The sequence below is a fragment of the Patiria miniata genome, unplaced genomic scaffold (genome assembly GCF_015706575.1).
Source record: "Patiria miniata isolate m_02_andy unplaced genomic scaffold, ASM1570657v1 HiC_scaffold_9, whole genome shotgun sequence".
NCBI lineage: Eukaryota > Metazoa > Echinodermata > Asteroidea > Valvatida > Asterinidae > Patiria > Patiria miniata.
The window spans coordinates 23,382,834-23,408,363 of record NW_024037076.1 but is presented as its reverse complement, the minus strand read 5'-3'; the positions used below and the strand labels follow the sequence as shown (position 1 = coordinate 23,408,363).

The 25,530-nt window shown below is 38.1% G+C and overlaps 1 protein-coding gene across 1 annotated transcript; it reads right to left on the bottom strand.

The window, feature by feature from the left end:
- Window positions 1-1,594: 1,594 nt before the first annotated feature.
- On the bottom strand, window positions 1,595-23,803 carry LOC119720029 (phosphatidylinositide phosphatase SAC2-like). Its single transcript, XM_038189532.1, has 19 exons — window positions 23,707-23,803; window positions 23,124-23,204; window positions 15,854-15,990; window positions 13,368-13,490; window positions 12,593-12,665; window positions 11,921-12,054; window positions 11,019-11,196; window positions 10,324-10,503; window positions 9,902-10,035; window positions 9,444-9,502; window positions 9,222-9,299; window positions 8,815-8,935; window positions 8,059-8,305; window positions 7,581-7,791; window positions 7,208-7,282; window positions 7,003-7,076; window positions 5,845-5,973; window positions 5,507-5,594; window positions 1,595-5,098 (listed from the first exon to the last, which is right to left on the bottom strand). The coding sequence occupies exons 1-19, from the start codon at window positions 23,801-23,803 to the stop codon at window positions 3,736-3,738; spliced, it is 3,582 nt and encodes a 1,193-aa protein (XP_038045460.1). The 3' UTR covers window positions 1,595-3,735.
- Between the last annotated feature and the right edge of the window lie 1,727 nt (window positions 23,804-25,530).

Below are 25,530 nucleotides of genomic sequence, written 5' to 3'. Positions count from 1 at the left end.
TTTTGAGATGGAACCAGATTATGGACCAAGATTTTGACTGCATAATCAGTGCAGGAAAACAAAAGTAGAATTTCATTCACGTGAAAACCTTTCAATCACTAAAATGGGGATAAATTTCACCTTAAAGTTATCAGTGAGGTAAATCTACTGTGATTTTTTGGTTTACACAAACTAAATTCAATAAAGTTGTACATGTATTTCATTTGAAATTATGTCACATGTGGGAAAAGGTAAAGTGAGTGATTATTGGGAATTGTTGGGAATTATGCTTTCACGCTAATTGCAATTTAAATGTTATGGAAACTACACTGAGAAATAAATGTTTGAAGCAAAACCCTATCATAGTGAGTTAGATCATTTTAAAGTGGTATGTAGTTGTCATGGTAATTATTAACTCAATGTATCTGCCTTATTTTTTTTCTTTAATTACAGGACAAAAATTATACAAGTACGTCTTTTAATTCATGGCACAACACCTTTTGCATTTATTCAGGGGTGTGAAATCTCGGTTTTAAAGCTGATTTCCGCTTTTTTGGTTTTGGATTTCAGCTTTTTTCCCCTCATTTGCTGTGTACAAAAGTATAGGAGGTTTCCAAAGTTCAGCTTTTTTACACCGTTTTCAGCTATTTCTATCAGTTGTCACTCGCACCCCTGTTTATTACATACAGAATAATCTCATCCGATAAACTTGACCCCAGTGTGTGCTTTCGTTCTACTCGTGCGTAAACCTCTTGTACATCCATTATTGAATTAAAAATAACCAAAACATCTCTGGTGTTTTCCATGCACACATTACTTTGAAGGTAAAACTTGTTTGAAAAACACAGCAGCAATATTATTATGTATTCATGCACTAGAATAAGCATATCTGCGTTGCCAAAAACTCCTACAAGTTTTTTGCCAACCATCAAACAGGTTCATGAAATTGAACATTGGTTGGATGATAAAAAGTCAAGTTGCAGAAAAAATCAAGTTGCCTGGAAATTGTAAAATTTTTAAAATTGTTATCTCATAAATCACTTTAAAAAAACAATTGTCTGAGTGAAATGTATAAAGTGTGTGACCAATACAGAGCTTTTTTTTGTTCAATTTTTGTTGACCTTTATTTCTACGAATATTGAGTGGTTAATTAGTTTGAAAACTAAGGGAAGACCCTCTTTGACAAATCTGTGCCCTGGACTGAAAATAGTTCCCAATATTTACACATTTATACATTGTGTTTGACAATCATGTGACCGTAATTTACAGTGTTAAGTACAATTTACACATACATGTATACCATTAACATACTGTGCTATCGAATAAATTACATGCTGGTACAGTACAAATAAGTTTGATTTCGTAAAGTTATCAAACTACATGTACAATAAATATGTAAATAAGGATTAATATAAATAATATAAAAACTGAAGTACTCTACGCAAAGTAACACAAATACACTTGTCACAACAAAATGCAGAATCTTTATGTGATAGGCAGGGATATCTGATCTTAAAAATGCAGATAAAAATGGTAAAATTGAAGATTTGTTTTGTAAGAAAAATCTAGTTTCCTGATTTTAAGGCATAATGCCAAATTGTATGTTGTGGCCGTAAAAAAAAGGTAAAACCAGAAAAATAGATAACTCACAATGCTGAAAATGTTTAAAGTAGATCTACAACTGAACATCCATCTTTCTAACCTACAGCCAACTGTGACTCAGCAACTGTTGACCTACATTTTTAAATTTTAAACAGTTCTACAGGTTTAAAATGTTTGCGCTAATAAATATGTGCATTTAGAACAAGATTTATGCAAATTACTCTCCAAAAGTAACAAGAGGTAAAACTTGGCAAGACAAAATTCTGCAAATTTTCTCACACACTTTGAAATTACACTGCTACAAAGTACCATTTTTGTAGCAAAAGTGCATTTTTTTAAAACTAAAAATGAATTAAAAAGTGAAAAACCTGAGAAATATTGAAAAGCACTTTTGTATTCTAATATCACACAAACATCTGAGCCACGTTTGTCTTCCGATACAGACAAAGTTGAATGTAAAAATCAAACATTTTGCATAAAACTTGATTGTTTTCACGCCCCCCCCCCCAAAAAAAAGGAATTAGAGGATTTCTGTGAATTTGTGTTTCAATCTTCTATTGGAAGCTGCAATATTACACGTACAGCCTCCATCAAAGGCAAGAATGTGATGAGGGGACAGGGGTGCTGGGGAGAATTGGGAGTGTAGGGAATTATGCAGGGGCATTTTGACTGGGTGTGGCGTAGTGATCATGAAGCTTGAGTTCAAGCTTATTTTGGGACATTCTGCTAAAATCAACAGAGTTCTATAAAAGTGAAAAGTGAAACTGGCCAAATCGAATGAAAACATAGTCTCCAAAAACTATTGGCCCCATGTAAGGACAGTTGATGGTGCTTAGTGACCTCTCTCGAGATCCCGTTGGACGGGACAAACAACGTGCGCATTTGCCGTGTGTGGCACGAAGTACGCACAACTTGCACATTCTGTTCACAAAGCCAAAGCATCTTTGCGTGAGCGTCAGGCTCGTCAGCTTGAATGTCCCTGCCAGTGCTCTCCCCCAGTGGTCTCCCCCAACTCTCCCTCTGTAACTCTTGAGGGGGTACTTGTACAGTGGAGTCCATAACATAATGCCCCTTTGTTTACTAATCATATCAACACAAATGCACCTGTTGTTGGGTCTTGTTGGATTAATTTTAAGTAATTAATGAATATTCATTAAGTAATTAATGAATATTCATTACAAAGTCTAGTATTAAAAAAAATGGCATTCATTTTGCGCATGTGTTAGTATTCATAATTATGTTAGCTACTTACAGAGTTACGATACAATTATTGTGAGCACACTACATTGAAATCCAACTGTTTGATTTTATTTTTTAATCTATATTTTTGGGCTATTTGTGTTCTGTATGAACCACAAGATAAAATTAGTTTGAAGATATGTTTGAGACCTTTTTTAGTTACTAAGTATTTTCTCCAATGGAAACATTCTATCCTGTTTAACAGGCAAACTTGAAATGTGAAAAATAGTATGGAATATGTTAGAAAAGAACTCTAAACTCAGGTCAGAACCTGCACATTTTTTTTCAATAAAAATAAGAATTTTCTGGAGATCAGTCCTAGCCAACTCTAGTTCCAGTTCTTTCATTTTAGTTTCAGTATAAAATGTCAGCTGGCTTTAATCAGTTTATCGCTTAATTTGTAAGAACCTAAACGTCAGGATTAAACTGGTTCGATCTGGCTGTAACTGGCTCCATCTGGTTAGTTACTTCAGTACCTACCGGTATACATCCGGACAAAACTGGTTCAATCTACAAATATCAAATCCATCTGCATTATTGTTTCTTTGATAATTCCAGTACGTTCCTACCTCAAAAGATTTGTTGAAATCTTTGGGAACAACTTGACTAGTCTTGATATTTCTAAACTAACAATGACTTGACTACACTAGTTAATACTTCTGTGACCTGTTAGTCAATACATGTGTACAATTAATCTTCAAACTAGTTAACTTGAGTAATTTTCAACCACAAATGTAACCAGTCTCACATTTCCTCTAAGGCTGGTTATCTAACCCCGGTTAAAGCCGTTAAACTTATTATACAAATTTCACTGTGACCTGATAAACATAGTTTAAAATCTCAGCTGACATAGGAAAGTATACTCCACTTAATTAATTTACATATATTACCATAATTTACATAAATTACCATAATTTACAGCTGGATAAATCTGCTTCGGCAGTTCTGTGACCTCATTTGCATTTCCATCAACATCTTGGCTTTACGTTGGCTCGCTCGGATGTTGTTCGCCCGCGTGAAGTTCATGTTCAAATTGAAGTTCCGGAACGGGTTTTTGAACTTGCGTTGAGTCTGTTCCTCATCTCTGGTCCGTGCGGTTTCATCAGCGTCTTCTGACTTTTTGGTCTCTAAGTCTTCCTTGCCCGCAAGGAGATCAGCTAGGGAATTCTCGCTGTGGGATTTATGAGGAGATTTGGTGATGAGCGATCGGGAGGATGTCTTCAAGTCCCGGAGATCGATTGGGAAGATTTCTGGGAGGGGATTCATAGTGACCAAAACCTCGTTGTCGTTGGGGAGTTCTGAGACTTGTAGGTCAGGTTTGCTGAGAGCAGGTTGTGACCTTTGACCTTCAACGTCTATTGTTGGTTCGTCTTCAGCGAGAGGATGTTGAACGTCTTCTGATGCTGTATGAGATAAAGCTGGTGAATCATCTTGTGATTCTGATATCATGTCTTGAAGGCTTTCAGCAACTTTTTCTTCATTTGTCATATTCTGATTCTCTTGGTCATCATGATGCTGTTCTTCTAGTTCATTCATCGCGCCTGACTGTAAATCTTCACCTGTTTGATGCTGATCATATTCTAATTTAAAGTCTACATCTTTGTTTTCTGTCAAACCATTTTGGTTTTCCTTCTCCGGCTCTGCAATCCTATCATCATACGCGGCGTGACTTTTAGAATGCTTCCTACGCGGCGTGATGTGTCTCCTCGTGAAGCTGCGTTGATTGCGACATGGATCTGTCGCAATGTCTCCGCACGTCGGCAACACGATATCCCCGTCGTTGAGCATAACGGGATCGTCGGGGTTTTCCTGTGGGTAGTTGGGAACGTTACCGCCAAGAATCTCTAAGCAGTCACCGATACTCAGCGCGTCGTAAGACGTTTCTGTTGACGAGGAGTACGGACTATCGTCAAAATCGTCGTAAGTGTCGTTGTCAACATCTTCAATTCTAACAGTTGTATCTTCATCGTCAGTTACGTTGCTGTCTGTGCTCTTCTGATAGACCAGGGTATGCGGGACGTTACCCAGATTCTTCTTCCTGTTCCTAGCTCTCTGGATGAGGTTTAGGTTGGTCACCTTGTTACCCATGTTCTGTAGGTAGCGGGTGACGACCGCCGTGCGAGGGCCCGGTCGCGAGGCCGGACGTCTCGGCTGGCCGTCACGTGGCTCGCTGTGTTTCTTGATTACCATCTCAGGGACGAATTTATCTTGGAGCCACATGGTGAGTCGCTTCTGGGAGGTCAGCTTGATCAGTTCCTGGGGCTCCTTTCTGGCTTTCCTGGGAACACAAAATTATTCCAGCAAGAATTAGGATTTGATGCTACAACAATTTGGCTTTCCGTTTCTTTTATAAATGTGACCTGGTTTTTAATCCTATAAACGACAGCTTAGTACATGTATAGAAATTAATTTGCTTTAGTGCTATTAACGCAAAAATTAACTTATCATGAACAGTGTCATTGTGTAGTTCTTTTGGCTAGTTCTTGGAGGAACTTTCCGCTTGAGTTAATTAATATGTGTCCGAGCCTTTGCTAACTGACTGTTGACTTTTTACTCTTCCATCCTTTGGTTTTTCTCCCACTCTTGAAATAAAGTATGCTCGTTACATTTACACATTCCCATCTTTGAAATCAATTTACTGATCAGGGTTTTATCATGACAAGGACATATGAAACACTAAACTGACCTTTCCATTTTGTCTTCAATGACGTTTAGTCCCAGGGTGTTTGCTGATCTGGCACTAGCAAAGGCCTCGATGACACTGTGCAATATATCTGTAAATAAATAAAACAACAAATCTTTGAAATTTGAGGAAGGGCCTACTAGGATTCGAAACGTTAGACCCTCTAATTTTGTTGATTTGTATGTTTCAGGTCAAATCAGCCAGTGAGCAGTGTGCAGCAGTTTTATTCATTTCCATCTTGAAATTTGATTGTAAATTTTGATTGTCATACATGTAAATTGTTAGCTTGCAATCTTGGGGTTGTTATTTGGGGATGGGATACTTGTTGATCCATCGCTCACCATCGGACTCATGTTTGTTGCGTCCAGGGAGAACTTTAAGTGTATGGAAGTAATCGCTCTCTCCGCAGAATGAGTGATAGACACGGATGCATCTGTCTTTGGTGTTACTGAAGAAAACTGCAGCTGAACCTGTAGGGAATTGAACCAGGGACAATGAAAAAACAACATCAGAATGAAGCAAGCCCTAACAATAATCAGCAAATAATTAACCCCAACTCCCTAGGCCTTTTTGCTAGGATGTAGCCTCAATCCTGCAAAATCCTCCAATTGGCCTCATGGAAAAATAGCATATAGCCTCAATCCTGCAAATTCCTCCATTATTTCTTGAATATGGTCCATGGAGGGGTGACCACTGCCTGAATCCTGCAAAATGCTGCGGCAGTGACTGTCAATATGTTGAGGCCTGGCCAGTTACATCCTGAAGCAGTGTGGAGGATGTCAAGCATAATCCAGGCCTACATTTATGCACGGCTGAGCAACAACACAAGGTCCTGCCCATGACCTTGACAATGTGCATCCTACGAAATCAGTAACGCACTTTTGCCATGTAATCTCAATCCTCCAAATTCCTCCACTTTGGCACAGAGGATTTTGAAGGATTCAGGGCGGTTAGGTTTAAATTAAAAAAAAGTAAAAGGCTATGGCAGTCTTCCAGTTTGCTTTCCGGTTTACTGTACCTCCTCTTAATGCACGTATGCATTACACCCGTGCTTTTGTGGTGCTCAGTGATCTTGTGTCGAACTGGAAGGCTGAAAGGGAGTGGCTTCCTTTGCCGCCAGAGCTTGGCAAAGCTTTTAGCAGCTTGTCATCTTGGTGTTATCACATGTTGAGTACCAACATTTAACTTTTACATTAACTTTTGTTACAGACACTTTTGAACACATAGATTGAGTTTCTGTAGTTGTAGTTGTGTTGAGAGATTTGTAGTACCATAACATGCTTGTTGATGATAATGCACACTGCACATACCTTTTTCAGTGTGATTTCCAGCCAGTTTATTGTAAATAGACCACTAAAATCTTAAAAGAGTATAGAACCAACTTTCGACCTTATTACTCGCATGGAGTGGATGTGGAGATGACCTTAGTAAATTGCCTTAGTTGTCCACGAAGTGCTGTGTATAAAGTGTATAATGTTTGTGCATACAGTGTTTCATACCTATGCCGATAGCTTCCATGTCTTCAATGTTGATCCTCTCATACTGAGTGATCTTTTCCGCCTCATCGTCATAGCTGAAAGACCAAAAAAAGGGAATATTTTTTGTTCAAAATGAAACTTGGATGAAGTTTACTACGTGAAGCCTTTGCTTGGTTGGGTTAGCATTGCAGGCCAGGGACTTTCCGTGAGGGCTGTTTGTGCTCACCTTGCAATGTAGTAAGCCTTCTCTGTGATCAGTAGAATGACGTCACGATCGTCATCATCGGAATCGTCTGGATCTCTGGCAAGGAAATCAAGATGGAAGATGGAGTTAAACGAGGGACTCTATCTGAGGGTCATGAATGGGGCTGGAGATTTATACACAGCCCACACATAAGACATCGAGTCAGAATCTGAGAAGGGTTTCTTGACAATTTCTTTTCATAATAAACTCTGACACTGGTTCAAGTTAATGGGTCGATTATTGCTGGTATTAAATAAAAAAATATTTTTTTTACACAAAACTGATTCAGTTGTGTGATGTTCAGACAGACAGAAACAAAGACAGACAGACCAACTGACAAACAATCCATCCTTACATGGGATCGCAGTTGATGAGCACCCATCCTCGGATATAATGTTTGACTTCGTGTTTGGGTACGAGCAGCTTCAGACAATGCTGCGTCAGTTGTGCAATGTTTTCCTCCTTGACGTTGCTCCAGACTTCTTCTGCCGCCTCCTCATCGCTGACTTTCTGCTCCGTGATGACAGACAGATCTTCCAATAACTCCTCGTTGCCCAACATCAGATCTGAAGTGAAACAAAAAAACGGAGAGGAAAAATTGCTCCAAATTCACTATCATCAACGTGGCGCCAATCTTGTGAAGTAGTTTTGCTAAGCAATAATTTTTACGCTGATGCAAAGAAGCTATGGCTTCTTTGTGCACATTCATAATAAAAATAGTAGTGCGTCAGTGCGTCGATACAAAGATAACTCTAGGCTGGCTCTCTGGGACCGGCACAAATGTCTTTGCCCTTTACTCAAATTTTGAGTCTAGAATTAAAATTACGACTCACCTATTGTGACTTGTTTGTAGGCGTCTTTAAACTGATTCTGTAAGTATCGGTTAGCTGAGTGATAGCCGTCCTTCATCATTCCACTAATCTTCCTCTCTCCCGTTCGTGTGTAGTCACCTTTCAGGGCGGCCGTGCCTGCGTATTGACGGCTGATGATGTCACCGTTAGACGCCCACATGTCCTGGTATGTTTGCCTGATGATCCGGGGTAATCGTTGGTCTGGGAGGAGGATGCCTAGCTTACGAAGCTGAAGAGAGAAAACATTCATGTAGGAAAAGATAACATGAACAGAAATGCTAACACCACAACTGTATTGCAATGCATGGCCAGAATGGAAAGGTGTATTTTTACTGTTCGATCACAGACTATTATAGAAAGCAAAATGTAATACAAAAAGGCATACACATACATGTATCTTCATTTGAATTTCTGGAATAATTTTTTACCTTAAACAGAACTTTTTCTGCAGTTTCACTGAAAATTGTGTCCATTTCAAGAACTCTGTACATTATCAGTTGTACACGGTGGCTGAGTTCTGGACTAAAAATTTAACTTTTGAGAGGGGGGAGGGGTGTCAATTTTTACTGTACTAACTTTCAAACTTCTTGGACAAAGCTTTAAAATTAAAATTCTAAGAATCTAGGGAACTCTAAATGGGACTTGGTCAGAAAGGGCTCTTGGTGGTTTTGGAAAGATATGGGTAATTTAAAGTGAATTTATATATATTTTTCATGACAATGTTTGCTATTTATTTACCTGCATACTCAGCACAGCTCTAGCTACTGCCGTCTGGACCACATTGGTTCTATCTAAGCAATCCATACAGTTGACTCTGAAGACATTACGCTGCTCAAGAATTACACCTTGCCCGTCAATCCTGGAGAAAGAAGGACAAGATGCGACAAAAATATCGGTTTAGGTATCTTAAACAGTTGCTTTAGCTGAAAGGCTTTTTGTATGCATTTTCCTGGATGTCTTCATCATTTTATTAATTTTTTTTGTCACAATTCAATATTTATAAGACTGATCGTCAAAATTGATTGCTTTCAAAATAATCTTGTAGTTCCTCATGATGTGACTTCTCTCATTTCTGTGTGAATTGTTAATGCTGTGATGAAATTTCAGTGCAAAAGAAAAATGTTTTGAGTTGAAGTTGAACTCACCAACAGAATCTCATATCCTTGATGATGTCCCGGATGCTATCGATGAGAACGGAGACATTCTCAAACTTCAACCCACGACTGTACGATGAAATCAATGAAAATAAACATCTTAGAGTAAATAATGTATAGATATACATATCATGTTACTGTTTCAAACATTTTTAATATCTCAATTTGATTTCTTTGCTTTATTTTGAATTTTGATCATAATTATTGGCTTACCAATAGTCATGGAAGTCGAAGGTTATATATGTCAGCAGTGGACTGTTCAGCAATAAAACCTGTCAAAATAAGAGAAAAATGTTGGTCAGAAATTAGATAAAAGGAGAAAACAATTGTATGTAATTCATGCAGTCATTTATTAATAATTCATTTATTAAAAAAAGAATCTGGGTCGGAAATGAGATAAAAGAAGATAACAATTCATTCATTTATTCCTTTACTAATAATTAATAATTCATTTATTCCTTTATTCATATTAATTTATTCGTATTTTAATACCAAATAATTGACCAGATATGTAGCAGGAACCCCCCACAATGCGTTCAAATGTCTGTCAAATGTCCTGTTCGTCACTGTGGAGGGAGCTATTTGTGCACAAAGACCATAGGAAGATATATTTCCGACATTATGAAACAAAGACCGAAGTTAATTTTTTTTGCATAGCACACTTTCCTCACCTGTTTCATGAAAGCCTGGCCAATAATATCCTCTCGTCCCATCTGCTCCACTAAATTGATGATGACCACCCGTCTATAGAGGGCAGTCTGCTCATCAAAGTGGGCCTCGCAGGCCGGGCGGGTCTCTTCCTCATCTTAAAAAAAAAAACAATAGGAAAGAAATCTGACGTAACTAGAGTTGAATGAATGCAAAAGTGATGCTTAGTGGAAAATTTGCAATTATGTTACCGAGTCCAACAATTTTTGGGGGACAATTTTACTGTGGTTTTAAGAGATGTCCATTAATTTAGACAACTGTATTTACATTTGATTCAATTTGTTGATATTTATTTGCACTTTAATATCTTCATTTTATCTAATTTGTAGTAGTCAACTGTTACAGAAAAAGAAAAGAAAGAAGAAAAAGCGATTGGCAATCATACCTTTGTCAAGCCTTGGGGGTGGTTTGTACTTAATTCCTGGCTGAGTGAAGAAAACAGGCATTGAGCCTCGGACTTGGACAAACGACACGGTGTGTTCCTGGGTTTGGATGATTTGTTCCGTCTCCACGTAATTAGCGCAGGCCCCCGTGTCATCGATACCTCGTCTTCTGTAGCGAGTCCCTAGGAAGAAATAGAGAATAATGGATACAAAAATAGAAAGTACGATACTTGTTTGCACAAAAGGGCTGCTGCAAATGTCAATTGTGGTTGAAGTTGTGTTTGATCAAATGAGACAGAAATTGCCCAATTTGTATGGACAGCTTAGGTTAATCCAGGTCGGACTGAATTCCATGGCTCCGCAAAGCACAGGATACTGTGCACTGATTGCCAAGTTGTTTTCCCCGTGAACATGGTTAAACAAAACATTTCTCAAGAATGTTTACAATTGATAGAAATTTACTAAAATATCTATTAAACACAGAAAATAAACAGGTTATCACAAATAAGTCAGCATCCAATATTCCATCAAAGTTAAAAGTAATTTCTTATTAATTGAATCTATCTTGCGAAGTCAAAATAAATTTGCATTTAAAATTTACAAATGTACAAAATAAAAAAATTCTTAAGAATTAAGTAATCGTAAGATAAAAGTTGGCCCCCTCCCGTAACTTGCCACCTAACTCCGCCCTTCCTACCTGCCCTGTGTCTGCTCCTCCTTGAGATGAGAATGAGTTTGAATTCAGAGAGTTCCTCAGGCGTCCAGCTTGAACTTAATCCGTTCTCTCCTTCCTCCTCAAAAATCATCTTACACTCCCTTATGCTGACGTAGCCCTGGATGATGGGAACTGTCCAGTGATTGGCCAATTCCTTGTCCTGTATCCATAGAAACCGAGGGGTGTTATAATGGGAAAATTCCGTCATGAAGTGAATAAGTCTTGTCAGTACAAAATGCATATTTTCTTTTCTTTTACTTTATATAAATTGTGTTTTATTGATACATGTTGCGAAAATAAGAGGCTTAAAAAAAAACCAGATAAATACTAGACAAAAATAGGACAAAGTAAATACCACAAGTAAGGAAACCCAATACGAGATTCAAATGGAAAAACAACTCAATATTTGCTCAAGTTTGCTAGCTTAGAATGTCAATTTATTCCTCTCCATCGTACAAAATCTGCAAGTCAACTCCCTCTATTCTGTCTCCCTTGTTTATTCTGAGAGCCCACTGATGAAATACTCCGGACATAATTATGACAGTAGTTGGCCTTTTATTTAATATTGAACTCTCTAGCGAGTTCGGATGATTAAGTTAATGTCAATTAAGCCATCCTGTTTGTTGTTTTTGTAGGTCAAATGTGCTCTATCAGCCATAGGCAGCAACTCTTGGAGAAAAAACGGGAGTATATACTTAAGACATTCTGTCTTGAAGGTACCGACTACATTGTTTGTTTTAGGACAGGACAAAATAAAACAAATTACGCGAAGTGCTTTCAAATTGTCAAACTGCAGGCTTTTTCACTCAAGATAATCCTAAAGTTTGTTTTTGGCCAAAAGATGTTATTTAAAAAGACACGGCTTTTGCTGTTGCCATAGTTACCGTGCATGCAAAAATATCCTGAAGCATGTGTTGATTCCAAAAGAATCGCTCGTCCCAGTCATGTTCCCCGTCTCCTGTGTGCTGTCGCTGTAGAGTATTTGTCAGGTCTCCCGTCCTAGTATAAAAGAACCAGTCTACAAACAAAACATATCAAAGATACAAATTTATGAAACGAGACAGAACCTGTATTAAATTATCACAAAGAAATATATTAAAAAATCCATAAATTAAGGACACTTTGTTGAGTGGCGCCATTCATTGTTTTATAAATGCCACTAATATTCATGTTGGAGCTTATTTTCAATGTTTGTGAGGTTCTTGTCCTTACGATTGGTTTCCCCATGGGAAAAAAATTCTACCACAATGTAAGTTCAAATTTGGACGACAGAAAACAAAAATTCAATGAACCAATAACTCCATATTGATCATGACAACCAAAAAGCCTCCAAGTAGAAGGCACCAATACACCCTGGATTTTTTTTTTTTACAAAGGCACAAAAAATTTCCTTGCAAAAGAAGAATGAAGGACACTTTCCATGGCACTCACAGCTCCCACTTTGAACAAATAATTGTTTGCTTCCCCGTCTCTCCCTCCATGCACGTTCAGTAAACCAGTTGCCTGGTAACACGAGTATGACAAACTGCCGTCGGCAACCCAAACCCTAAACCTACCGGACTCGGTGAACATCTTGAGTAGTTCCTCCGTGATTCGTCTCTCGTGTTTCTCTCTCTCCTTGACCTCTTTCTAGGACAGAACAAAGAAAATGGAGGCAGCGGTCGGTAAACATGTAACCTACCATGGCAACAAATGGATTGATGGTATGTATATTTAATGGCAGGGTTCATTTGTGTAAATACAGTTTAATGGCAGAGCGAAGTGGGGCAATCAAACGGTTAATGGCACAATTTTGAAATGAATAATTAATTAAATGACAATCAGGTGTTGCATTAGTCTTGGTACAATGCAACTATGAAAATGGAGAGCTCTTTTTCTTGACACGTGGTTTCTTGATGGCTCTTGTCACCCTGTCCGACACACCTTACCATCTTGATTGTGTGACAGCTTTGATACTATTCAATGCTTTAGACAAAGTCTTCTGCCCACCCTGTTTATCGCCCTATTTACCACCTTGTTTGTCACCCTTTGTGACTGCTTTACCTTTCTTGACATGTGTGATAGCGTTGATATTATCCCATCTCTTAATAGTCAGAGCCTTCTACCACCCTTTTGTCGTCCTATTTGTTGCCCTGTTTGTCACCATTTGTCGCCCTGTTTGTTGCCCTGTTTGTCGCCCTGTTTGTTGCCTTTTGTTGCCCTGTTTGTCGCCATTTGACACCCTGTTTGTCGTCCTGTTTGTCGCCCTGTTTGTTGCCATTTGTCGCCCTGTTTGTCACCCTGTTTGTCATCCTACTTGTCACCCTGTTTGTCATTCTATCTGACCCTCACCTTCTTGACTTGTGTGACAGACTTGATACTATTCCAAGTCTTAGTCAAAGCTTTCTGTTGAGCTGAAGCAGGCTTCATAATCATCTTGGTTTTCTTCATTCCAAAATGATGCTTGGAACATCTCTATATCAATAACAAATAAGAGGATTGTTTTTTTAACAGAGTAGGCCTACATATTTTTTTTAAATGTTGAATATTTGTGCCATTACATGTTGCATCATGTATAATCAGATTCAAACCTGCCTGTTAACCCTGGCAAGTTTGTTGGTTGAGTAGTAAGATATCTGCACCAAAAACAGGAAATTATGGGTTCGGGTTCGAGTTCAGGGTATGAAATTTTTTCTTGTATTAGAAAGCATTGAGCATACCCTTCCCTTAAAATAGTTGTGAAGGGCAAAAAACTCAAATTGAAATTATACGTTAATACTGAATCTTAAAAAGTCTTAAATCTACGCATTTGCCACTGGCTGTTGTCTGTTGTGTTGTACCATGTTGTAAGTTTGTGTTTTTAAATGCCAAATGAAAAAAACAATAATTAAAATAATAATGTTCTGAAAAAATTCTGCAACTTAAACCAAAGCCTGTCTCCTGAATCACGCAGATCAATCACTAATTGCAATGTCCTTACAAATTTAGCTATACATCTCTGTACATGTACAATGTACATGGAATTTCTTCATACATACATGCACACATACAATGTGCATACATGTATGAATGTAAATGCACGGTCGTCTTCATGCAAATGCATGGTCATAATTTTTTTCAGGGCCTGAATCAGGCTGACCCATCGTAAAAGGCTTCTGGCCAGAGCTAAAGTATTAGATGCTTTGCCAAATTAAATCTGGCAACCCTTTTATACAAGCCTGGTTCTTTCCTTTCCAGTGGCCGCATCTCTGTTTAATACTTGGCTACATCTGTAACACACATGTCTATAGAAAGTGGCTACAGCTGCTTCCATAGGCGCATGTGTAATCACTAGCCACAGCCAAGTAATGTGGACGTGGCTAGGCATACATGTACATTTATGTAGGACTAGGTTATCGTGAAAGAGCTGCAAATAGTTAACGAGAAGACCATGAATTACTGACGTCAGTAAACTTCATCTCTGAGAATCCAGCTGGAATTGCGAGATGAGGTTAAAATCCAGCTCCCTCTGAAAGATTGGTCAGGTACATGTATTCCCTGCTGTTTCCACGGACTCGTTTTGTCCAAAACAGGTCTGTAAATCAGTCTCAAATCTCCGTAAGGAGACAGATTAATCGGGGGGGGGGGGGGGGAGGTTGAGTCTTTTTACTAACAGGCTGGGATGGAGTGACAAATCGGACAGATTGGCTGCATGCTAATTGGCAATGGGACGTGAAGCGAATCCTGAAATCTGAGCAGGTGAATATTTTAGGGAACGAGCGAGGACCGTTGTATGAGTAGTGTTGGATGGATTGCATCCTGTTTAAGAAATGTCTTTGGGTTTTATTGTGAGGATATCGGCACCTTCATTGTAGATGTGGCTTTCATTTAAGTAATCGTTGTACACACAAGAACAAAAATGAGAATTGGAAAATTGGGAGATGCATTGAGTGGTCAAGTACCAGTATTTGCAAGATAACCATGTTAGCATAACATGTAATTGTAAATATTTACATTTTTTTATGAGTGTACCTTATCACAAGGCCTTAGATAAGGCCGCTCAAATTGAAGGCTTCACAAACAGGGTCAGAAAAAGTGGTAAAATTGTAAACCAACAAATTGTAAAAGAACAACTATTTGCAAAAGTGTACTTGTCAGACTCGGAAACAGACTTGACTAACACACTACCAAGCATATCCTTAAGACCTCCAGTGAACATGAGAATCGATATGCACAGCCACGAAGGTGTCTTCTCCTGACATGCACATCCACGTGTCTAACGTTGATGAGACGTAGTGGCGCATTTAAGAAGTCTGTAAATTAATGCACACAAACCCTGTGGCAGTAATTCTCTTGAATTGAAAACATGTAAAGCCAAGGGTATTATTCGATTCTTGCAGGCTCTCCAACAATGAGGCTTGGAAATTTGTGTAAACAACCACCAGGAAAAAAAAAATGAACATCAGAGAGACAGACAAATGCTTTTGTCGCTTTCGTCAATTAAGATGTATTTTTATTTCTGGCCAAGTTCTCTTTTAAAAATGCTTAAACCACTTAGACTTGGTTTTCACAAAAGTATTGGTGAATGACTGTTGGAAACAAACTTGGAAAATACGACAGAAAATAGAAAAAAAATCAAGAGAAAGTAAGTAAACTGAGTCCAAATGTTGGCAGTCAGGTGGACAAACAAACGAACGAACAAGGGCACAGGGCATGAAAGTTTCACTTTAATAACATTTACTTATGAAACTTGGATTCTACTTTTCAATTTGGAAGTTTGACAGGGGTTTTAAAAACTGACTGAGCATAATTGAGAGGCCTTGAGACACGGATGGTTCCACCCTTCTTGATTTTCTCACCTCGATATCGATGTCTGGATGACTGCTCTCCGAGAGCGGAAGGATCGCGATGCGTGTGATGCAATAGACATTATGTCCCCCTGGCAACGAACCGACCAATCGCTGACCGCTAATCAATAAAAGCCTCCAGCTGGAATCTGCAACGAGACGAACCAGGAAAATGGATTGAATTATGAATGAATTAAAGGTTGTACAGAGAGATAAAGCTGTGGATTTATAAATTGTTTTAAATACATGTATGCAGGATCTTTTCAGTTGGCCGAGGAGTAATTCATGAGCCGTGTCCGCATTGGACTTTTCTGGTATATTGTACGAGACTGTTGTTAACTTAACCAAATGAAGTCCAGTGCGTACAGCCGGTAAACTTTCCAAATTGTTAAATGTCGATCGTCGGTTGTTTATCCCTCCACAGCGGGAAATTTTACAGGGCCAATCGGGTCGCGAAAGAGTTACACTGTCAGTTTCCAGTCGCTGAAATGTCTCATGGGGACAACCGCTGCAATGTAAAACATACATTTTGATCATGTTGTTTTCATGGCCAAGGACTTTCCGTGGGCCGTGAGTAATCCAAGTGCAGACGCACGGTAGAATAACCACAGTGGATTGTTAACAATCCCTAACAACAGTAACTTTTACATTAGTTAGTCCAATGTGAATGCGGCTATGGACAGTATGTTTTACTGAATTCTTTGCTCTGAAGATGAAAATTAACCTTGCGTACTTTGCGCCATACGCTTCTGTGCATACAGCTCTAATGTTCATTACACAGAGTCAATAATCAGATAGAAAGGGCAAGAATTTTTCCTAGTAACAGCAGTTCGCTCGAGATGAGACTGTGAGCAATTTACGCATGAATTGTTGATTATTGAGTCTGTCAACTGTGTATGATGAATCGGCCGTAACCATGGAAATGACAGGCCGAGGGATAAAATAAAACCCCAGACAGGCTTGAAATTGCTGGGGAAAACGTAAACTATGTAAATATCAGTCTATTTGGCCATGACTAGCAACTTTGGCCGACGTAGAAGTAAATAAATACTTCTTATCTCGATCTTGATTTGCAAATGTCAAATGTAGCCCAAGTACTCTGTTGAGGAGTATCGGTAGAAATGTGCGGGCAGTACTCCTCCGAATTAGATAGCGATGATAGATAAAGTCTGTCGTCAATTTTTTTTAAAAGGCCTAAATGCTCCGCTTTTAAAGCAACTTGACAAGACTTTTTCCTGAGGCTGGGGGGGGGGGGGGGGCTGGTTGAGCCTGATTTAGTGATTGATAAAAACAAACACTCCTAACCACTTTCCTCAAATAAATACTACAAAAGTTGAGATGTGACAATGAGATGTTTCACGTTATAAATTGTGCACAGAAAACTTCATTGCTTTCAATACATGTGCGTATTACGATGGATAGCCAATGTACACGTCTATGGAAGAACATGGCCAATCAATACCCTCTCTTAAAAACAACAACAAGCCTTTATTGATTACAAGTAAATTGATTGTACACTTCCTGTGAATGAGTGTGAGAAAACCGTTGGGACCAGCCTCTGTGTTTATCAAACACGTACATTGTAAAACTAGGGACATAGCAATACACTAACGTACGCACATTACGTACTGAACTAATGACAGTTCGTCGTGTGATGGAAATCAATACATGGTGGCATTTAGAGGGGAAAAATCGAGGCAAGCGACGGCTTATGAACCGTCAAGAGGCCTGGGTCCTTGGAGTTGCTTCGTTCTGATCCAATACATGTAAGCAAAAAAGGGTGACTGGGAAATTCACGAAGGCCCTTGGGCAAAATTAAATAATCGCACTGCTGTGGCAAACATGCAAATTTACATGGGTCATTCAGTAAATTTAGGGTCCAAACGTGCGCCATTTTTTTCTGTCCCTGTTACCTTGGTACTTTGTAATTTTGCCACTCAAGTATCATTGAGAATGTCTTCAAACGATTGCTTATTTGTGGGTAGGTAGTCTCACTCTTTATGGACAACTGCACTAAGGGGTGGATCCAAATTATAAAATCATAGATGTCAGATGTAACAGGGACAGGAAAAGTTGACCCCAAATTTTGTACACATGTATTTTTTTAAAATTCTTTGTGATGTCCACTATACATGAATGTATAGGTACATTGTAAATTTAGGCTAAAAAGTATAAAGGAAATCCAACGACCTTACAAAGTTGTGATGAGGGTTCCTTTCTATACCTAATGGCTAAATGTGAGTCTGAAAATATTTTTGTAAAAACACACGTATGTAAATGCAATTTCTGTCCTTGGATACGTTGTGCGTATTCCTGATGTTAATGTGATGTCAGTTAATTGAATTTCCAAAATTTATTCCCAGCCGATTGATTATACAGTAATTTTTTTTTAATATTCACCAGGTACAGTTAGTTCTGTGACTGACCCAGTGTTTACTGCTTCCGCCATATGTTATGCATAACATCATAAAAGGGAACACTCAACAATATCAGATAAAGACAAAACCTCAATGAGACTGTACGGATAATTTCGTTGAGTTCGTCCAATTTTTGAATATTGCATCAAGAAACCAGAGCTTCAATTTTACAAAACTTATGTCATTTGTATAATGATTTTTTGGGGGTATTTCTACATGTATATTTTATTTTTTTCCCCATATTTACAAAATCTCGAAAAATTTGAAGCCAATTTATCTTTAACCCAAGACAAAGGAAATAACGCAATTTTTCTTTGCAAAAACTCCCTCTTTCCCTCGACCAAAACAACAAAATCGCCTCATTAGAATCAGTATTTTCCAATCCATAGAACACAAGGAGACACTGACATTTGCTTCCATAATAGACACATAACTCATATGAAATCTCCCCGTAGACCTTGGACTCTAGAGCGGCAAAATGTCAAAATGTCCCACGCCAGGCCTCTCGAAAGTCATTTATAAATGAATCATTTATTAGAGTCCCCTCGCTGATGAGAATCATTCGTCAAAGCCGTGAGTCTGTTGACAGCGAAAACGGCAGATGGCACCATCTAATCCTTTTAGCGGAGAGGATGAATATAAAATTCTTAAAGAGTGGATCTGACCAATATTGATGTTTGGAAAATGTATTGTAATGTTGTAGGCGTGTATTATTTAACATTCATTCAATATATACCCAAATGAAAATATGAATTTACCAATTGACTTGAGCATAATGTGAACTTTCCAATCAAATGTAAAATGAAAAAAAAAATAGGATTATCATAATTATTAAGAGATACCTTCATGTGCAAGCATATTATTTATGTATGAATGCTACTTCCTCATTCCAATTTTAGAAAGAAAAAGGAATCTCCATTCATGAACATACATGTAATTGAAATAACTGTTTTCAAAGAAAATGCAGCGCATTATATTTTAATTAGTAGTTTTTGTGTGTTTTTTTAATTCAAAAATACAACAATCTTTAATATTTCACCACAGGGAGAAGTCCATTAAATTATCATTTTTATCCAAAAGAGCTTGAAGTTCAGATGAATAACAGATTTTCTGTTGTTGTAGACTTGGGCTAGCTATAGATGTTTTGCACTATACGTATCCCACAAACTGAACCCATTTATTCCGGATGTGAACAGCAAAAATGGTGACATTTAGTGCCCAAAGCTTGCTGTAGGTTAGGGATGAGTAAATACAATGTAAGTGAACAGTGTATGATCACTGGATCATGCACCAAACACAGACAAATTGTACATGATTCATGTGTATGCATCAAAGAACTGATGGCCCCCAAATCCAATAAAGACAGACCAAAAGCAATTTCCAAAATACAAGGACCTTCACGGATGGAAGCAGCTTAATCAGATTACAAGCCGCATCGCTGTACTTTGAGGCATGTCAGATGGTAAGGTTCCGTTTCACATTCATTAAAGCTGTAGGCCTGTGAAATGCATTCCGTTCTGAACTTATTCAATAATGCAAATTAAAAGTTCAATGCAATCTCTCCCAAACCTTTTATTATACTGAACATTTATTTTCAACGTTGTTTTGACACTACAAACATTATGTTAACATGTACCGGTATCTGGTAATAATATGAAACAAACCTGTTTAAACATAATTTTTCAGGTTTTGGTGATTTTTAGTTAAATGCAAATTTTCAGGAAAATTGATGCAACGGCACACGTTGGACTCAAGTACATTGTTAAGGTTTTTCGTACCACGACACCTGTACAGAAATAAAAGCCACTGTCAAAATGATTTTCAAGATGATGACAAAAACAATGCGGATTAATTTAACTCCTAGATACCATGCTTTAGAAGGAGTACGCGAATTATAATTAGAAGACTTGTTGTGTGAACTGTAACAAAAATATAGTCCAGTGTATGTGTTTGCTTACTTTAACATACATGTAGTGCAAACTCGTACAAGAAGTTGCCATTAATTATGGACAATGTTGTGTCTGCAAAATGTGTCTGGGTTTGGTTGCCATGGAGACAGATGTTGGATCTGCGTGATGAATTTGTGAAACCAGCCACATGCAACACAAACCATGTGAATCATATAACTTTGTAATAGCTCAACATTCATATTTTCTTTAAAAAGTTTTCATAAAACACTGGTCATATTATTTAGGGCCTACAGAAACAATGGAGTGAACGTCCACAGTTTGCCCTCAAAGATGGAGTTTGCACTTTCGGTAGAATTGCAGTTTAGGGTTGGAGGACAAGAAAGCCAAGAACTGTTTTAAAAAGGAAGAAATAAAAAGAAACTTAAATCCATTGTTTTGTTTTTCTTACTTTGAGATTCCTCTTTTTCCCTTCAGATGCATTTTTGAAAAGGGCATTCTGCACTCACTGGAACCTTGCTGAGCTGCAGAGTCACCGATTTTTCGCATTATTTATTAGACCCAGACTTGATGGGCTTGTGTTATATGAAGGCTCCATCCCAAGTTTCCCAACATGCCTAGAAATCTTTCGCTCAGTCTCTTCAGCAAGCCACTTACAAAGATGAAATCTCCAACGCCTCTGTATCAAATGTCATGGTTCCCATACTATGCACATAACAATGCACATTTGTAGGGAAGACTACATTATCTGCACCATGTTTAAGATGGCCTGACGTTCCGGTCTTAAACATTCAGAACAGGAGATGTATGTAAATGACTTCATATTTTTCATTGCACACACATTTGAACAGTGCATTAAAAAAAATTTAAAATGACTTCAGTATTTTTTTTAAGAGCGTAAGGTTGAAATTGTCTACCAAATGCTTATAAACTATAATCATATGGGGTCTTGATTTCTAGAATTGGGTTGTCAAATTTTTAAATAAGTGAAAATCAAAACGCCCCAGGTGACAAACTCTCCCCTCCTTATCTCCCCCCCCCACCCACCCACCCACCCACCCCTGTTTCTCCCTCCCCATCTCCCTCTTTTTAAAATTTTTTTTTATACTTATTCGGGTTAAATATATTCCAAAATTTGATTTAAATTGTGCTCTAATTTCCAAAGTTTCATTTAAATTTTCTCTCATTTAATTTATCAATTGAAATTAAAGCAGACTATAAAAAAAATCAGGTTTTGCATCTTTAAACAAGCCGCTGCTCATATGCTGTTTGGTTATTGGTAAACGTGCATGCTCCAATGATCACAGATATGGTGCAATTTAATCACCGTACGTCCCAGGTCTGCAGTGAGAATCAATGCCCATGGCTCTACCGTGTACGTGTCCTGAAATAACATATAGTTGTGGAGGATGTGCTGGAATTTCTATTGTCTGTGGAGAGAACTCAGGACAAGTAATTGCATTTTTGCCATTATGCATTGCAAATAATGGACAGCTGCGTAGGAGAATGTGTGATCAAATGAAGCAGTGTTCACTACGGGTGGAAACACGGTGTTACAGTGTAGCACTAGCAGGCATGCAATTGGCTTCACACCTAAAAATGCGAGTTTCATTGTGATATTAATTATACACTCAAATATGGCAATGGGCTCAGATAATATAAAACATTTTTACATGTTTAAAAAAATGCCATATTTTCAATGGGGAGCGCTGATAAAATCCTACAATCAGGCACACTACAGGGTGAGTCAAAAAAAGCGGAACCCAAACCCCCAAAATTATATTTCATACTTAAAAAAATATGTAGCACCAAAAATAATAATGACTGGAAAGCCAATTTCATAAGCTTAGCTGGAAAAAATACTAAAATTGGTCAATCCGTTCAAAGAATATCACCATTTAAACACAATGACCCTAAAACCTGTCTCGTCCAAAAAAATGCGATTTCAACAATCATCGTCACAATTGTCTTCAAACATCACCAGCGATGAAATCTTAGTTTAAATGTTAACATTACGCAACAAAGTCCTTTTGAAGGCCCGTCTTTTCAAAAAGTAGATTTTTTAAATCATACTGTTTGCCTAACCAGGGTTGTTAATCAAAATATTGTGTACAGTTGGTGACAGTTGTTGAAACAAGTATTCTGTTGCATTTCCTTTGTTGTTCCAAACAGTCAAAACACACAATAAATTGCTTTTTTTTGGACAAGACAGGTTTTAGGGTCATTGCGTTTAAATGGTGATAATCTTTGAACGGATTGATTAATTTCAGTACTTTTTTTAATGTAAAAGTAGCTTTTGAAATTGGCTTTCCAGTCATTATTATTTTTAGTGACAACATATTTTTTTAAATATAAAATATATTTTTGGGGGTTTGGGTTCCGCTTTTTTGACTCGCCCTGTATATTAACTTAAAGTAAAAGTGTACAAATGCACCCTTCTCATGACTATTTATTTAGGGGGAGACCATTCGCATACTTACATCACATTCTTACATTTTGCTAATGCAATTTTGTTTTGTTTTTTATTGATTTGGTTTTTTTGGGGGGGGGGGGGCTACACAATTTTTTGTGTTTTTTTTTTAAAGTCCCCCTAGCCCCCTTATATAGTGCTTAATATACCAAATGTCTCAAAGTGCTTTACAATTATTACCCCTGTTCCTCAGGCCATGACACCAATTTTTGCAGCAGTTCGAGATCAGCAAATTCTGGTCTCTACCTTCACTGTCACAGGTACCCATGTTTATACTCCTGGGTGGAGAGAGACAATTGTAGTAAAGTGTCTTGCCCAAGAACACAAGCACCATGTTCCCCGTGGGGGGTCAAAACCCATGTACCAAGGCACGCAAGTCGAACACCGTAACCATTGGACCACAGCACTCCACACTCAGCTGTTACTATCATTCTCACTAAAAAAAAATCCTTGAAATTTGTCTTTATCGCTGGTTGCTATTAACTCACCAGGATGCACTTTTATCTTGCCGATGACTCCGTCCACAGTTCCCAGACACACAGGATTCCATGCATTCGCAAGTGCCGAGCCTGGATTGTTCATTGAAAAAAAGGAAATGACAGGGTCAGAGCTGCAGATTTGCAAAGAAAAGGAACAGTTTTGGAGGGCCTTTTCAAAAGAAAAGATTATTGGATGACAACAAGTTATTCTATGTTTGCCTGACAGATAGGCCTAGGCCTAAACTGTTACAGTCATATTTCATAATCTGTATAGAAATCTTAGGCCTATTTACTTAACAAATTAAACAAACCCTGGAAAGATTCCCTTATCTGGCCATCAATTGTCACTGTGCACAAACCAGAGACTGGTCTGAAAATTTCTAAGTGTTTTTCTCAGTAGCCTAAATACTTCAATATTTTCCCTGCTAAATTTGACTTTTTTGGACATATTGTTATCACTTTCTGATGGCTGATAGTAGTTTAGATCACTGAGGCCTGAGGGGAAAAATTAGTGATTGCAAGATCCTAATACAAAAACAATCATGAGATCATTTTGACTATGTTTTGACGAGCATTTGACATTTCAGCCTACCGTGTTGCGGTTCCAGTTTACCGTCCGATCGACTGCACCACAAACTGTGCTGACCATCTTGCACGATGTAATGATCGTCCGTCTGAAAAAGTTCCATTGTGTCACGGCAAAAACGACTCCAAATCACACATACTGCAGTCAAAGAGATCTACCGTCTTGTGGCTGTGTGACACCAGGGAATGGATCGTTTGTCATCCCACTTTTTAATCACGAGAAATCCATGATTTTACGGGGAAAACATCTATCACTGCAGTAGGCATGCTATGTGACAGCACCGTACCGGCGCGGCAGAATGGCAGAAATCGATTGAAGGAAGGGGGGGGGGGGGGGCACTTAAAAAATAAATAAAATCACCATTAATTTTGATCACGCCCTCTATTGTCGGAAGTTTTGCGTTCTTTTTACCACGAAATAGAGTCCGTAAGAACAGTGGGAAATTGTTAAAACTAGGAATTACTTCCGGGATGTGCGTCATGCATAATTTAATCACATAACAGCCGCTAGTTTATTGTTCCGACTTCCGAGAAATAACCGTGCAGATGAAGTTGGCACTTCGTACAAAAAATTTTAACTGAGAGACTGAGAGATTTAATCTCCGCAGTGATTTGTTCTGTAAGAACTGTTCTCCTGTTTTCTGTGCCGAAATTATCAGTCGTGTTGAAGAAGCAACTATGAAGAATTCTGGTGTGTTTAGAGGTGTATTTCGGCCGCATTTCTTCGTGTTGTTGCTGTGTTTGCTGACGATATTTTGTTGGAATGTTCACACGACAAAAGCCGCTGCTGATACACCTGTCAATCAAGAAACAGGTGAGTCAGTTTGTTGATCACTCTGTCTGTCTATGTGTCTGTTTTTCAAACCACCTCTATTTGTTCACCTGTTGTTTTTTATTTCCACTTTCCTGCTTGAGTTTGTCTTGTTTGTGAACAAAAATAAATGTATTGTAAAAAAAAAAAAAAAAAAAAAAAAAAAGATTTTGTTTCATTTTTTTGTAAATGTTGGTTTCCCTTTTTTTCAGTGACAACCTGTGTAACATGCAACCGACATGAACAGATGATGGCCAAATTGAGTGACTTGAAACAATCTGCTAGAGTGTTAAGCCACAGAGTAAGCTCACAATTTGTTTTCCAAAATTATTATATTTTCTGAATCTAAAAAAAAAACAAAAAAAATTGTTTTACATACTTCACACATGTTTTATATTGCTGATTTATTAGAGAATTTAGACCCAGTAACTGGGGCGCTAGAAGAACTCCCTTTTTGACATTGGTCTGTCGTACTAGTGACCAAAGTCAAGATTCGAAAAATAAAGAGAGTTCTAGTAGCGCCCAGTTTAATACTGGGTCTACAGATTAATAGGGGTACCTATTTTTTTTCTGAAAAAATAAATGATTCTGCGAAATACATACAATGCAAGATACACACTGTCCAAATTGTGAAGGTCTGGCCCTAGATTAAAAAACATTAAGAACAGACTTAAAACAGACAGTCCTTGTGTGAAGAGACTATAGTTACATAGTCTTACAAAATCCAAACTGAAACCATGGCAACTACAAGAGTGATCACCTTGAGGTCATAACTCAGGCAGCATATTGAGGGGGGGGGTGGCGATCTAAACCCTTCGAGCAAGAGAAATACTCAATTAACCACAGTTTAGCCATTGAATTGCTGCTTTCAGTCAAACACTGATCATTCAAGGAAATGCAGGAAGTTCACAGAAAATTTTGAAGGGAAAACAAATGTGTAAAGAGACAAAACTTTACGCCTCATGTGAATATTAAAATTGAAATATTTTGCCTGGACTGTTTTCAGACAAGTCTCCAGAC

Excerpts from the sequence above, each read along its gene's own strand:
- LOC119720029 (XM_038189532.1), bottom strand. The coding sequence starts at position 23,803 with ATGGAACTTTTTCAGACGGACGATCATTACATCGTGCAAGATGGTCAG. Across the intron at positions 23,205-23,706 it reads TAAACTGGAACCGCAACACG|GCTCGGCACTTGCGAATGCA; the intron begins GTAGGCTGAAAT and ends TGAACAATCCAG. Across the intron at positions 12,055-12,592 it reads CAAGATGTTCACCGAGTCCG|ACTGGTTCTTTTATACTAGG; the intron begins GTAGGTTTAGGG and ends TTTTGTTTGTAG.